The sequence below is a fragment of the Talpa occidentalis genome, unplaced genomic scaffold, assembly GCF_014898055.3.
Source record: "Talpa occidentalis isolate TD23 unplaced genomic scaffold, MPIMG_talOcc4v2.1 talOcc4.9, whole genome shotgun sequence".
NCBI lineage: Eukaryota > Metazoa > Chordata > Mammalia > Eulipotyphla > Talpidae > Talpa > Talpa occidentalis.
Genome location: NW_023605305.1, coordinates 34,355,777 through 34,369,524, shown reverse-complemented (window position 1 = coordinate 34,369,524; position 13,748 = coordinate 34,355,777). Strand labels below are relative to the sequence as shown.

General features: G+C 46.4%; 1 protein-coding gene across 6 annotated transcripts in view; it reads right to left on the bottom strand.

Moving 5' to 3' along the window:
* The window catches only part of MROH7 (maestro heat like repeat family member 7), a 42,729-nt gene that overhangs the window by 22,147 nt on the left and 6,834 nt on the right, over positions 1-13,748 (bottom strand). For 5 of the 6 annotated variants that reach the window (XM_037499995.2, XM_054691241.1, XM_037499997.2 and 2 more), the window contains 7 exons: positions 8,423-8,496; positions 6,363-6,443; positions 5,341-5,420; positions 4,914-5,043; positions 2,863-2,958; positions 2,314-2,418; positions 1,968-2,103 (listed from right to left, as the gene is read on the bottom strand). In XM_037499995.2, the coding sequence (XP_037355892.1) occupies positions 1,968-2,103; positions 2,314-2,418; positions 2,863-2,958; positions 4,914-5,043; positions 5,341-5,420; positions 6,363-6,443; positions 8,423-8,496 (702 nt within the window). The remainder of the gene's footprint in view (positions 1-1,967; positions 2,104-2,313; positions 2,419-2,862; positions 2,959-4,913; positions 5,044-5,340; positions 5,421-6,362; positions 6,444-8,422; positions 8,497-13,748) is intronic. The other variant, XM_037499996.2, reaches the window with a different exon arrangement.

Sequence of the window (13,748 nt, the reverse complement as noted above, 5' to 3'; positions counted from 1 at the left end):
CCATGATGGGACGTCAATTATGCTCCCACCAGCAGTGTCAAAGTTCCAGGGGCTTCTTGATTCACCAATATATGGCATGTCTGTTTCATTTTTGCCATTTGAGTAGGTGGGAGGTAATACCACCTTGAAATCACATCACCCCTATCCCAGGCACTTCAATCCCCTTTTTTGCTTTTGTTTCCTTAGTACTCACCATCATCTGATTTATTATATATAGTATTTCTTTATTCTGTTCATTGTCTCCTGACAAGAAGGTAAGCTCAAGACAGGAGGGTTCCTTAATCTCTTTTCCTTTTTTTTTTAAAGATTTATTTATTTATTTATTTATTTATACAAGCACTGGGTACAGTCAGAAGTGCGGGTGGGTGAGAGAATTCACCAGAGACAGAGCGGAGAGCAGAACAGGCAGATGAAGTACACTGCTGAGGGGAGCAGCAGGCGCAGCAGGAGAGGTCTACTGCACCATGTGGGATCCTCGCCCGGTGGCCGGGGATCAAACCAGAGCTGCAGAGGCTGCGGGCAGCTTCGCAACCCAGCGCTCAACCGCTGCACCACCGGGGAGGCCCTCCTTACTCTCTTTTCTTCGAGTCTGTGTCCCCAGTGACTAGAATAGTACCTGGCATGTGGTGCCTCCATATTTTCTGTTGAAGGGAACACATTTCAGACTTACTTCCTGAGTCCTTACTGTGGCTGGCTGGGTCCTAACTGGATCCCCCAATGTAGGCCAGGTACAGGCATAAAAGGGACTACTGAGGCAGAGTGACCATAGGAACCACAGTTTGGGATTGTTTATAAAGGGAAGATGGGGCCTCCCCGGTGGCGCAGCGGTTGAGCGCTCGGTTGCGAAGCTGCCCGCGGCCTCTGCGGCGCCGGTTCGATCCCCGGCTGCTCCCCGGCCACCAGAGGAGGGTCCCACATGGTGCGCAGACCTCTCCTGCCGCCCGCTGCTCCCCTCAGCAGTGTACTTCGGTCCTTCTGCCTGCTCTGCTCCCCACTCTGGCTCTGGTGAATTCTCTCACCCTCTCGCGCTTCTGACTGTACCCAGTGCATGTATAAACAAAACAAACAAACAAACAAATAAATAAATAAAAACATGCCTCTATTAAAAAAATAAATAAATAAAAAAATAAAAATAAATAAAAAAAAAAAAAAAAAAAGGGAAGATGAATCCAGAGATTTTCTCCCAACTACATACCTTAACCACTCCAGAGCCTAGCATTCTTTGTTCATTCATTAAATATTCATTAGGCACAACCCTATGCCAGGCACAGGGCAGACATTGGAAATATACTGGTGAGCAAGACATAGCCCTGCTCTGGCCTTAAATGGGGTTATAGCGCCTAGTGAGGAAGACAAACCAGAAAACAAGTCACTTAAGGGCCTCCCCGGTGGCACAAGGGGTTAAGACACAGCACTATGAAGCTATCCGCAGCCACTGCAGCATGAGTTCAATCCCTGGCTGGCCAGGGAGCTACCCACATGGCGCAGCAGACCTCTCCTGTCTCACCCGCTGCTCCCCTCAGCAGTGTGTTTCAGTCAATCCGCCTGTTCTGCTGCGCACTCTGTCTCTGGCGAATCCTCTAAACCCCCACACCCCTGGCCTACACCCCAGTTCTTGTGTGCATAAATAAATAAATCCTTAAAAAAAAAAAAGAAAACAAGTCATCCCAGTTATCATGTCTGGGTATACATGATGGCATGGGAATGTGAAAATGAGAGTAGCAAATTAAACTTGGAAGGATAGGAAAGGTTCAGGTGGAAAGATTGCGTAAGTCAAAATATATTAGTTATAACCCTGTCCTTGGTTCTGTGAGAACTAAGTTTTCACACCAACTTCCACAGCCCCCACCAGACCTTGTGCTTGTCTCTTCCATCTCCAACTAGTGCTTATTGACAGGGCTGCAGTCACTTTCCAGGCAGAGCACCTGCTCAGCAGCCTTGCTCTAGAGGTACTCCAAAGGGCTTACGTTTTTGGAGCTCCAGGATGGTATAGAGGATGATGATGCCGTCCAGAGCCTCCCGGCCAATTTCCTCCTCAGGATCTCCAACGCGAAGGATGAGCCTCCCCAGCAGAAGTCCCAGCGTTGGGAACCCAGAGGACATCTGTTTGTGTTGTAATCTTAGGGACTAAATCCGATAGGTGCAATCATGCTGTATAGCAAGTGGTGAACACAGCTGGTTTGTCTGGCCCTGCTAACTGAGTCCTCTGGAGATAGCAGGGACCAGCTGGGAATCTCTGGACAGATGCACAGCCTCCCTCAGGGTTGGGAAGATTCTCCCTAGAGGTCTCCACCCTTCCCAGGGAACACTCACAAAGAAAGGCAGGGTGAGAAGGGTGTGATTCAACACGGAGACATTGCTGTTCACAGCTCGTCTCCGCTCATGGGCCTTCCCAGAGTTCATCCAGGGTCCCAGGGGCTGTGAGGACAAGGGAAAGACTCCAAGTTACAGGCTGGATGTCAGCCCCTTCTGCCTGCCTGACAGGCAACTTGTCATATCCTCTCTCTTCTTGGAGCATAGGGAGACATGGGGTCCAAGAGCTGAGCATAGGACTGAAAGACCACAGGGGAAATGAAGGTCAAGGAAGAAGGTGAACAGGTAGAGAATCTTGTGGAAAGAAGTGAGAGATATGAGCGAGAATGGAGAAAGCAGAGGAATGAGGGCAGCTGTCGTCGGAGCATGGGGGAAGGAGAGAGTGGAGAGGCAATAAGATGAGCCAGGACCTACAAGAGAGGCAGGAAGACAAACATTGGCACAAGATGAAATCCTGAAGTCAAATCACTCTTTCACATACCCCTTTCCCACGACTCCTGAGCCATTTCTCCTTTCCCCTCCACCCTTCTCCCCTCCCTGCCCCTGTACCTCCAAGATGCTCTTCAACCCAGCAGGAGTGGGGTCTTCAACAAAGAGGGCATTGAGCAATGTCTGCAGGGCATCCAGGGTCTGAGAGTAAAGTGTCTGTGAAGGAGAGAGGGAAGCCCTCATGGCACAGCTGCAGAGCGCCCGGGTAGGAGGCAGGGGAGAAGAGGGCATTTGGTTTCAGGAGAGTTGCTTTTTGGCCCCACCTCTCAGACTAACAAGGTGTATAATCTTGGACAAATTGCTTCCCTTCCAAGGATTTGTTTCATTATGAAAACATCGGGAGGAAGCAGAGACCTAGCATTTGCTGAGACCCCGCCATAGGCCAGCGGAGCACCTGGTGACTTGCACAACCACATCACTTTGTCCTCAAAGTGTTTTTCTCATTTCACAAATAAGGAGACACAACAAGGAAGTTTCAAGTTATAAGGAAGAAAGGAGAGGATGCGTAGGAAAATGCTCTAGAACTATACAGCCAGATAACTTTTACTATTGTCTCTGGTTCTTTTTACTTGCTATTCCTAGAAGCAAATACATTTTTCACATTGTCCCTTCCAGGAGCCTCTCTCCCCTGCCCAGGTTCCTCTTCCCCTGGCTACACGACAGTCCTGAGTTGTCCTGGTACAACTCAGGTACAGGCATGACATACGTATCCACAAGGCTGAGCACTGGAATTGAGCCATTCTCCCTTGATTCCCCTCCTCCTGACAGCAACCCCCTTCTGTCTCCCAGACAGTCATTGTCCGGGCTTCCTGAGACTGTGTACACCGGGGTTACTCCACAACCACGGAGCAAACCTCTCTCATCCACTATCTCCTCCTTCCTGCCCACCTGCAGCCCATCGCTGTCTGGCACTGCCCTCTACTGGCTGGGTCTGGCACTACAAGGGGGTTAAAGGCTCTTTTTCCAGCCTGCCAAGGATTCCCATCTTTCCTTTGGGGCTTCTTTCCCATCTCAAGAAACCAGAACCTTCACGCTGCCAGTATGGTCTGGCCCCGTGGCTCTCTAGTCTTGCTTCCCAGAACTCTTGATTCACCCTCTTGGATCCAGCCACACGGCCTCCTTGCCATCCTTTCAGTCATTGAAAAGTCACCCACGGCACAGGCTGGTCCCTCCGCCTGGCGTGCTCATCCTTCTGCCATCCCCTTCAGCAAACGAGCTTTTCTTTAACCCCTCAGCTCCAGAATCACACCCTCTGACCCCATCTATCGAGATACCCAGTCCAGGTTCTTTAAAGCACCAAGGAATTCTTGCTTGCAACATTTACCACCATTGTAATTTGGCATTGATTTGTGATTCTTTAATAATGTCCATCTCCCCCCTGTCCTCACCCCTACTGTATTTTCACCCTGCACTTCTGCTCAGGCAGTCATTTAATATTTGCTGAATGAAAACATGAATGACAGTGACACACTGAGCTGAAAACTCTCGTCTGAACAGCGCCCTCCCCCGCCCCCATCAACCCTGCCTCCTATAAAAAGGGCCACCTGTCAGCTCTCCTGGGACAACCTTGCAAAGGTCTGAAGATGTCCACAGGAGCCCCTTAAGATTCAGCTTCTCCAGACCTCAGCTCCAGCTCACCCAGTTTTTCTTTTTTCTTTTTTTTTAGTATTTATTTATTTATGCACACAAGGGCTGGGGTACAGGCCAGAGATGCAGGAGGGTGCAAGGATTCACCAGAGACAGAGTGTCACCCAATTTTTCTTCATCAGAGTCTAGTCCTCGATATCTCCTCCTATCCTGGCCTCCTCCTTTGGTCGTGCCAACATCTGCCCACATCCTGCTCATAGGACAGGACCCAGAGGTGGACAGAGCTGACCAGATGACAGCTCCCCTTATTTCAAAAATCCATTCGTTCACCAACTATTGAACGCCTACTGGGGTCAAGACAGGTCAGGTGAATTGCCCAAGGCCACGCTGCTGAAATAGGGGAATGGGGATCCTATCCCTGCCCCTGGAACAACCTTCCTTCTCCGGCTGGCAATCCAGAAAACTGCCTTTCTCTCTAGGGACTCTGTACACCCTAAGGGCCACCGGGAAGGAAGCTGGCTCACCTGTATGGCCTCAGCCTTGGCCATGTCTCTCTCCTGCATGGCCTGCACAGAGGGCAGGGAGAACACACTCTTCACACACGTGTTCACCAGCTCTGCCCGCTCCCACACTCCCAGGGCAGGCTGCTTGTGGCTGGGGGAGACAGAAAGCACAGGCATGGCTTGAGAGCTCCTATGGCCAGAGCAGGAAGTTAAGGATGCAGGGCTGGGGTGAGGGTCATAATTGGGGAGAGTCAGAGCCACAAAATGGCAAGATGAGGTGGAGAGGAGGAGGGAGTGGGTATGGAGGGTGGACAGCCCTGGGGGCGACTAGGCAAGGGGAGTGGAGAAGGCACGGAACAGGTTGGGGGCACAGCAGAGAGGCTCCAGAAGAGACAGGGAGAGGGCAGGGGGGAAAAGGGCGGGGTCAGGGAGGGGGCCCCGTGGACACCTCAGCTCAGTCAGGGTCTCCATGGCCTGCTGGCGCGTGGAGCTCGAGAGGGAATCCAGTGGCTCCTCCTGGATCTGCCTCTGGTCAGGGGACCACAAAGGGGCCCATTGAGGAGCGGGCAGGCCACTGAAGACCCCAGGACCCAGGCCACACCCCTCACAGGGAGCAGGTGACGCAACCCCTCCCCCTGGGCACAGCTGCCCACGGTGCCACGGCCACCTGGCTCACCACTCAAACCCCATCCTGAGCCCTCGGTTCAAGGCCACCAATAACACCCCACACCCTAGCCAGCTGCACCCCACACATAGGGCTCAGTAAGAAATGTTTCAGCATGGTGGGGAGGTACATTTAAACCATGGCCTGGTTGCTAAGAGAGGTCTAGTGGAACGCCTTTAAAATGTTCTCCTAACTTATATAACATTAATGCAATGTTACTGTAAAAAAAGGAATTGGAAATAATTAGGAAAAAAAATGCCCTAATTACGTCTCACCTTTGATCTAGCACCTACACGTAATAGGCGTTCATTAATATTTGTTAAATGAAGGTATCAAGGGAAAGGATTTGTTTCTCTCTTTAAGGGAGCCAAAGATAAATAGGATTTTGGAAAATGTTGGTGGCTATCCCTGCGCACCCCATTCTGGTGGATAACAGACATGATTGTATTTAACAAACAGATAAGGTAACTCTAGGAAGTTCCGCACCAGGAGAGAATGTGGTCATCACAATAACCACCCCCAGGTGTGGGAGGCGCTCCAGCGAACTAACCAGTCAACACACAGGTACCGTCATGGTTATTATGGAACTGAGAAGAGTGGAGCTCAGAGAAGGCAAGTGGCTTGTCCGAGCTCTCACAGGTGGTGGAAGGCAGTTAGCAGGGAAACTGAGACCTAAGTCCTGCCTCCTCATCCTGTACTCTTCCTACCTCAAACCCAATGCTCCCAGTCTCATCAGTGGCTCCTGCTCAGGGCTCAGGGCTCCCGCACCCCACCCCAGAGCCACAGACCCTCTGTGGCTCCCGCACCATCATCTTCTTGATCATACTCTTCTTTCCTTCCACATTCAGCAGATCCTGGTTCTTCTGGAAGGAGAGGGCATTCTCAACCTTGGGAACAACAGAGGGCAGAAGCACAGAGTGACAGCCACAGGGAACCCAGCCCTCAAGGGCTGCATGTTCACCCCCACTAGCTACCGCTCACCTGCAGGCAAGTCAACCTGCTCCACCCAGCTGCCAGCCCCCAGCGTCACTCCAGAGAAATGAGAAACTAGAGGTGAACTTGGGGGTTGGGATGAGAATTTGAGAAAATCATGGTGGCCTAGAGGGGGTGGAGAAGTAGATAGTCCCTGAGATTAGCATTTAGAGGAAAACCAGATACCAAGAACTGCAAAGAACTCCCCTCTCTCCGTTCAACTAAGGGAGCAGAGGCAAGAGCTAGTGGGGCAGAAAGAGGCTCAAACCCTCAAGCTGAAATCTCATCATTAGTAGTACTTCTTCAGGTTCTCTAAAAGCTACCCTTCTGAGGGTGAATATTAGTTCAGTTAAGACATTCTGCTACCTGAGGGCGGAAATGCATTAGCCAAGGTCCAATTAATCTATTGTCTTTAGCTTAAGGCAAAAGAAACTAGCAGGAAATAAAATCATTTCACACAGCAAAGAAAGCAAAACAGGTGGCCTTGCGGACAGTGTGGTGGGTTAAAGATAACACAAGTTCTCCCTATTCTTCCCATCAGATGACAGGTTACCCCTGTCCCCCAGCTCATCTGGCCACTTGCTTGGGCCAAGAGAACACCGTGCCAGGGGTGCTGTGCCAGGGGAGCTCATAAGGGAACTGACAATTTCTACCTTTCCCCACTGGAACCGAGCCGCTGTTTGGGCCGCCCATATCCTTACTCCCCCAGCAGTCAGTGAACATTTCAACCATTAAGTTTTGGGGTGGTTTGTTCAACAATTGATAACAAACTGCAACCTGGTGGTAGAATTGTTAATTTAGGTCAGAGAAAGCCTACGTGCGGAGGTGAGTTCTGAGTGACAAGAAACAGGTGTCCAGGTGGTGACCTAGGGGTAAAGTCTGTCTGTCTCCCCAGATTGGAATGTTGGTTCACTGTTGTATCTCTTTTTCCTCAAACAGTGCCTAGCACAGAGTAGGGGCTCAATCAAATTTGTTGAATGATTGCAATAAAAACTTCTTTTTGTGCAGGTGTCATGCACAGAGTTCTGCATACATTACCTAACCCAGACATCAATTCAACTTTATTACGTATGTTTTACAGAAGAGAAGAACATTCCCAGCAGAAGAAACAAGTGCAAAGGCCCTGGGGTAGGAATGAATTTGGCATGTTAGTTCAGTTAGTATGGCAAGATCAAGGTGGACAACTAGAAGAATGCCATAAGATGAGGAGAGACACTCCCCAAATTCAGGGAGGACCTCCTCTTAGTCCTATCACCCTCACCCTACCCTGTACTGACCCCAGGTGCTGACGCTTACCTCTAAAAAATCACAGGACCTGGCCTTCCTTCTGGTCCTAGCCCCAGGTAGATCCCTGCCACCGGACTATCTTCCAACTGGTCTCTCCCACACTCTCTGTATCATGTCATGTCCTCCAGCCTGTCCAGCCTGCCTCCCACTGGCCCATCACGAAGCCATGCAGACGACCAACTTCACCTGCTACACTGGTTTTCTATGACCCCCCAAACAAGGTCTATTGAGGGGCCACAATCTGGGTTGAGCCTGTGTCCTAAAAAGGCCATTTCCATCCTTCTGCCTCCCTCCCACTTAGAGACTTTCTCACAATTCATTCAGTTGTTTCCAAAATTTGTATTGAACTCCTGTGATGTGCCAAGCACTGTTCTAGATACTATGACTAAGACAGACAGACCCACTGATTTAGGAGGGATACATTCTAGTCGAAAAGACTGACAAGAAATAAAATGAACTAGTAAAGCACCTTGGGCATCAAACAGCGATGAGAAAGGAACAGGGAGGGCTGTGGCTAGGGGCAATGTGGGGGCAGGGGTGGGGTAAGGCTGAGGGGTGGGGGGTGGAATTCTAGGAAAGTCGGCTGGGGTTTGGACAGGAAGCATACCAGAGCCATTTTGTTGTCATCCTCTCTCTTCCCTGGCACCTTCACCAGGCATGTGGCCACTTCTTCAAAGACCCCTGCATGTCAGTTTCCAGGAGAAGAGAGGGAAGGTTAGGAGATGGTGTAGCTAGGGAACCACAGTCCAGTCCCTCTCCCATGGGGCCTCCCGTTCTTACTCCCCAGCAACCAGAGTGAGTTTCTCCCTCAACCCTCAGGGGCACCCATTTCACTGAGTCTAAACTGGCATCTTTGTCAGGACCTTTAACACCCCACCACGGAGCCCTCTCCTGCCACTTGCCAGTCTTATTTCCCCCTGCTTTCCCTTCCATCACCCCCTCTGGCCACACGGTCCCCTGCCAGACCCAGGCAAGCTTCCCCTTCAGGGTCTTCGCACAGCTGGTTTCTTCTGCTGTCATACCCCCTTGCCAGTGAGGGGTCCCCTCCTTCAGGTCACTGTTCTTGCCTGCCACCTCTCAGAAAGCACCCCTCTGACCTTCAGACTGAAGGAGGGCCCACTGTGATCCCCCCATGCATCCTCCTACTCTCTCCTCTCAGTCATTGCACACTTCATCATCAAACACATTTGTTATCAGATATCCGCTGTTTTGTCAGCCCTTGGTGTCATCATCTTTGCCTTGTCTTCCTGTGGCCTACCCAATCAGGTAGCTTAGATGAGGCTGAAATCTGCAAGCCCCACCCATCACCCCTTCCTTCAAACAGGGGTGGGTCCCAAACCCAACCCTGGCCAATAAAGGAGTCCTTTGTCCCCAGCTAGTGTGATTAGTATGGTGCTGAGCAGGATCAATGCACCTCTTCATTTAAAGGGCTCTGAAGGGCCTCCCCGGTGGCCCAGCGGTTGAACACTGGGTTGCAAAGCTGCCCGCAGCCTCTGCAGCGCCGGTTCAATACCTGGCTGCTCCCCGGCCACCAGAGGAGGGTCCCACATGGTGCGCAGACCTCTCTTGTCACCTGCTACTCCCCTCAGCAGTGTACTTCGGTCCTTCTGCCTGTTCTGCTCCCAGCTCTGGCTCTGGTGAATTCTCTCGCCCTCCTGTGCTTCTGACTGTACCCAGTGCTTATATAAATAAGTAAATAAATCTTTTTTTAAATAAATAAATAAATAAATAAATAAATAAATAAATAAATAAAGGGCTCTGAAGACAACACAAAAGGCAGTAGGTCTCTCTCCTTCCAAGGTCAACATCACCAGGACCTATGAGAGTTCGGAAATTCAGAGCCATCTTGGCCACCAGAGGCTGTGGATGGTGAAGCAGAGACACTGCCTGCCCCCCAAGAAGTAGTAAACACCTAAATGCCAAGATATTGTTTTTTTTTTTCTTTTTTTAAGGTTTATTTATTTATTAAGATATTAGTTTTTAAGTACCATTTTCTACTAAAAGGAACAAAACTCCTCGGAGGAATGGTTGATTCTAGGATTTGAACAGGGGAAGTACAAGATGGACCTGAGACATCTTGTTCTATCTAGAAACAAGGAAGAGAGCTTAGAGAGTGATGGGGATATGTCAAAGGGAAACAGAAGCTTGCTTAAAGGGGAATCCACTGGTCCAATCGGGCAGAATTTGAGTATCACAGTAAATAATGGTAGCATCATAGTACAGTCCACTGAATAAATGAGGAAACCACACGTTCATGTCAACATATATAAATGGATAAATTGAAAGTTTGCTGAGGAATGGGATATTTACATAGCTTCAAAGTACCTCCCGACATGAAATTTATTGCAAAGGGGTAAATGATGGCTGCAGTGCAGAACCTTGTCAGCAGCCTGGTGTCAGATCACTTAGGGGAATGAAGTGAGTATCATCAGTAACGAAACAAATCAAAGCCATCAGACAGTGAGAAAAGCCATCAGCCCCTCTGTGCTGTCGCTGCCAAAGATGTGTGACATGAACCTGATCGTGAGGGAACATGAGACAAAACCCAGTTTAGGCACCTTTTACAAAAGAGCTGGACTGTAACTCTTTATGTATAAAAACATGAAATTCAAGGGAAAGTTGGGGTTGGAGGAAATAAAAAGAACCGGACCAAACAGTACAGTGAGTGATTCTGAATTGGATCCTTTTTTCTACGAAGAACATTACTGGGATCATTGGGACATTAGACTGGAGTCTAAGGATTAAATGGCAGAAGTGTAACAATATTAATTTCCTGTATTGATGGTTAGCTTTCGTCTTTTTTTGTAGGAAATAGACACTAAAATTCAGGGATGATAGGGGCATTTTTTGGCTTCTTATGTCAAATGATTCAGGAAAAAGACATTGTACTCTCAACTTTTCTACAAGTTTTATCACTTTAAATTTTTAAAAAATAATACAGGAGCAATAGAGGCATTTTTTCCAAAAAATTGAAAGAATTTTGCTATAAGCAGAATTCATTAAAGGAAACTCTAAAAAATAGGCTTCAGGCAAAAGGAAATCAATCCCAGAGGAAAGGTCTGAGATACAATAAGCATGAGATAAAAGAAAGAGGTTAATATTTGGGCAAATATAAAAATGTTAGCTATATAAAATAATAATGTTGTTTATGGAGTTAAGAAAAAGACAGAATTAAAATACATTACCATGATAAAATGGGGGAGGAGATTAAACGGAGTTAAATCATTCCTAAATCATAAACTCTCTGGGAGGCAAATAAATGCATGGATTAATTTGGACTTTGATTAGTTATATATGTACATTGTAGTTTCTAGAAAATCATTAAAAAGCTTAAAATGGTTTATAACATCCACACGAGTAGGGGAAGAAACAGGGAGAAGAAAAAACAACCCAAAACCACAAGAGGAGAGAAAAAAGCAGAACAAAGAACACAAACATAACATGATAAATAGATATCCAAATTATCCATAATTACGTTAGCTATAAATGGACTACGATTTGGAAAGCACAGTATTAGAAAGAAGACAATGCTACCTAAATTGATCTTTAGATTCAATGAAATTCCAATGAAAATCCCACAGATTGTTATTTTACTTAATGGAAATTGGCAAGCTGTTTCCAGAATCTGCATGGAAAAGCAAAGCACCTAGAACAGACAATCTTGAGCAAAAACAAAGATGGAGCACATACATTACTAGATATCAAGACTTACTCTAAAACACAATAATTAAGGGAATGGTTAAGGATAGACAACCAAAGAACAGAAAGAGTTCGGAAATAGACCTACGTATGTACTGTCACTTAATTTACCTCATAGGTGACCCTGCAATTAGTGGGAAAATGGTCCTTTCAATAAATGACCTCAAGCAATTAGATATCTCTGTGGGAGGAAATGAACCATAAGTCCCCTTTTTCACACCACTTTCCAAAATGAATAGTTTATTAAATTTGTAAATTTAATGCGAAAGACAAAACAACAAAGACTCTAGAAGAAAATACGTGGCTACTTTCAAAAACCTTTGATACACAACAATTTCTTAAACAGGAGACCAAAAGCAATAGCCAAAAATAGTGATTGGGTTCTTAAAAAGTAGAAAATCACAGACCTGGAAAAAAGAGTGCAATACATGTATCTGAGAAAGAATTCCCCAAATCAACAAGAAACAGATAACCCAATTTTTAATTAGCAAAAATATTTAAATAGCCTCTTCATAAAAGATATACAAATTACCAATAATTATATAAAAAAGATACTTAACATCAGTAGTCATCAAGAAATACAAATTAAAAGCACAAAGAAATATCACTAGAGAGGCCTCCCTGATGGCGCAAGGGGGTAAGCACCACACTATGAAGTAATCCACAGCCTCTGCAGCATGAGTTCAATCCCTAGGCGACCAGGGAGAAACCCGCATGGCGCAGCAGACCTCTCCTGTCTCTCCCGCTGCTCCCCTCAGCAGTGTATTTCAGTCAGTCTGCCTGTTCTGTTTCCCACTCTGTCTCTCGTGGATCCTCTCACCGCCCCCCATCTCTGGCCTGTACCCCAGCTTTTGTATGCATAAATAAATATTTTTTAAAAAAGAAAGAAAGAAAGAAAAAAGAAATATCACTAGATACCAGAATTATTGAAATTTTTAAAACTGACATTACCAAATGTTGGTGAGGATAAAGAATGATCAAAACTGTCACAAGTGGAAGGATAAATTAATTCAATCACTTTGGAAAAAAAATCAGACAATATCTATCAAAACCAAGCTTATGCTTATGCTATTACCCAGAAATTTCACTTTTAGAAAAGTGTATCTGTGCACCAAATACATGTACAAAATTTTCGTAAAAAATTCATTGCATTATATATTTTAAGTGGGTAAATTCTATGATATGTGAATTATATCACAATAATAACTGGACATTTACATGCAAAAGAATAAAGTTGAACTCCAGTTTCACACTATAGACAAAAATTCATTCAAAATAGATCAAAGTGGGCCTCCCCGGTGGCGTAGCGGTTGAGCGCTGGGCTGCGAAGCTGCCTGCGGCCTCTGCAGCGCCGGTTCCATCCCTGGCTGCTCCCCGGCCACTGGAGGAGGGTCCCATATGGCACGTAGACCTCTCCTGCCGCCCGCTGCTCCCCTCAGCAGTGTGCTTCGGTCCTTCTGCCTGCTCTGCTCCCTGCTCTGGCTCTTGGTGAATTCTCTCACCCTCCCGCGCTTCTGACTGTACCCAGTGCTTGTATAAATAAATAAATAAATCTTTAAAATAAAAAAAACAAAAAACAAAATAGATCAAAGTCCTAAATGTAAAACCTAATTTTAGAACTCTTAGAAGAAAGCACAGGCATAAATCTTCCTGATCTTGGATTAGGTAATGAGTTATTAAATATAAACCAAAACACACTAAAAGAAAAAATACAATTTGAATTGCATCAAAATTTAAAAATGTTTATGTTTTAAAGGGCACCATTAAAAAAGTGACTAGAGAATCCACAGGTTGGGAAGAAAATATTAGCAAATTATATCTGATAAGGCACTTATATCTAGAATATATAAAGAATTCTAACAACTCAATAATAAGAAACATATAACCAAAGCTTTTTCAAATGGGCAAAGATTTGAATTGACACTTCTCCAAAGAAGATAACCTAGTGGCAGATTAACATATGAAAAGAAGTTCAACTTCATTAGCCAGCAGAGGAACACAAGTCAAACTACAATGAGATATTTCTTCACACCCATTAGTATGACTGTAAACAAAAAACCAGGCAATAACAAATGCTGATAAGGATGTGGAGAAATTGGAACCCTCACGCACTGGTAGGGATATAGAATGTTTCAGCCACTTTGGAAAACAGTGAGCAGTTCCTCAGATGATTACACACAGGATTATTACATGGCCTAGCAATAATATTTCTAGGTATATGTCAAAGAGAAATG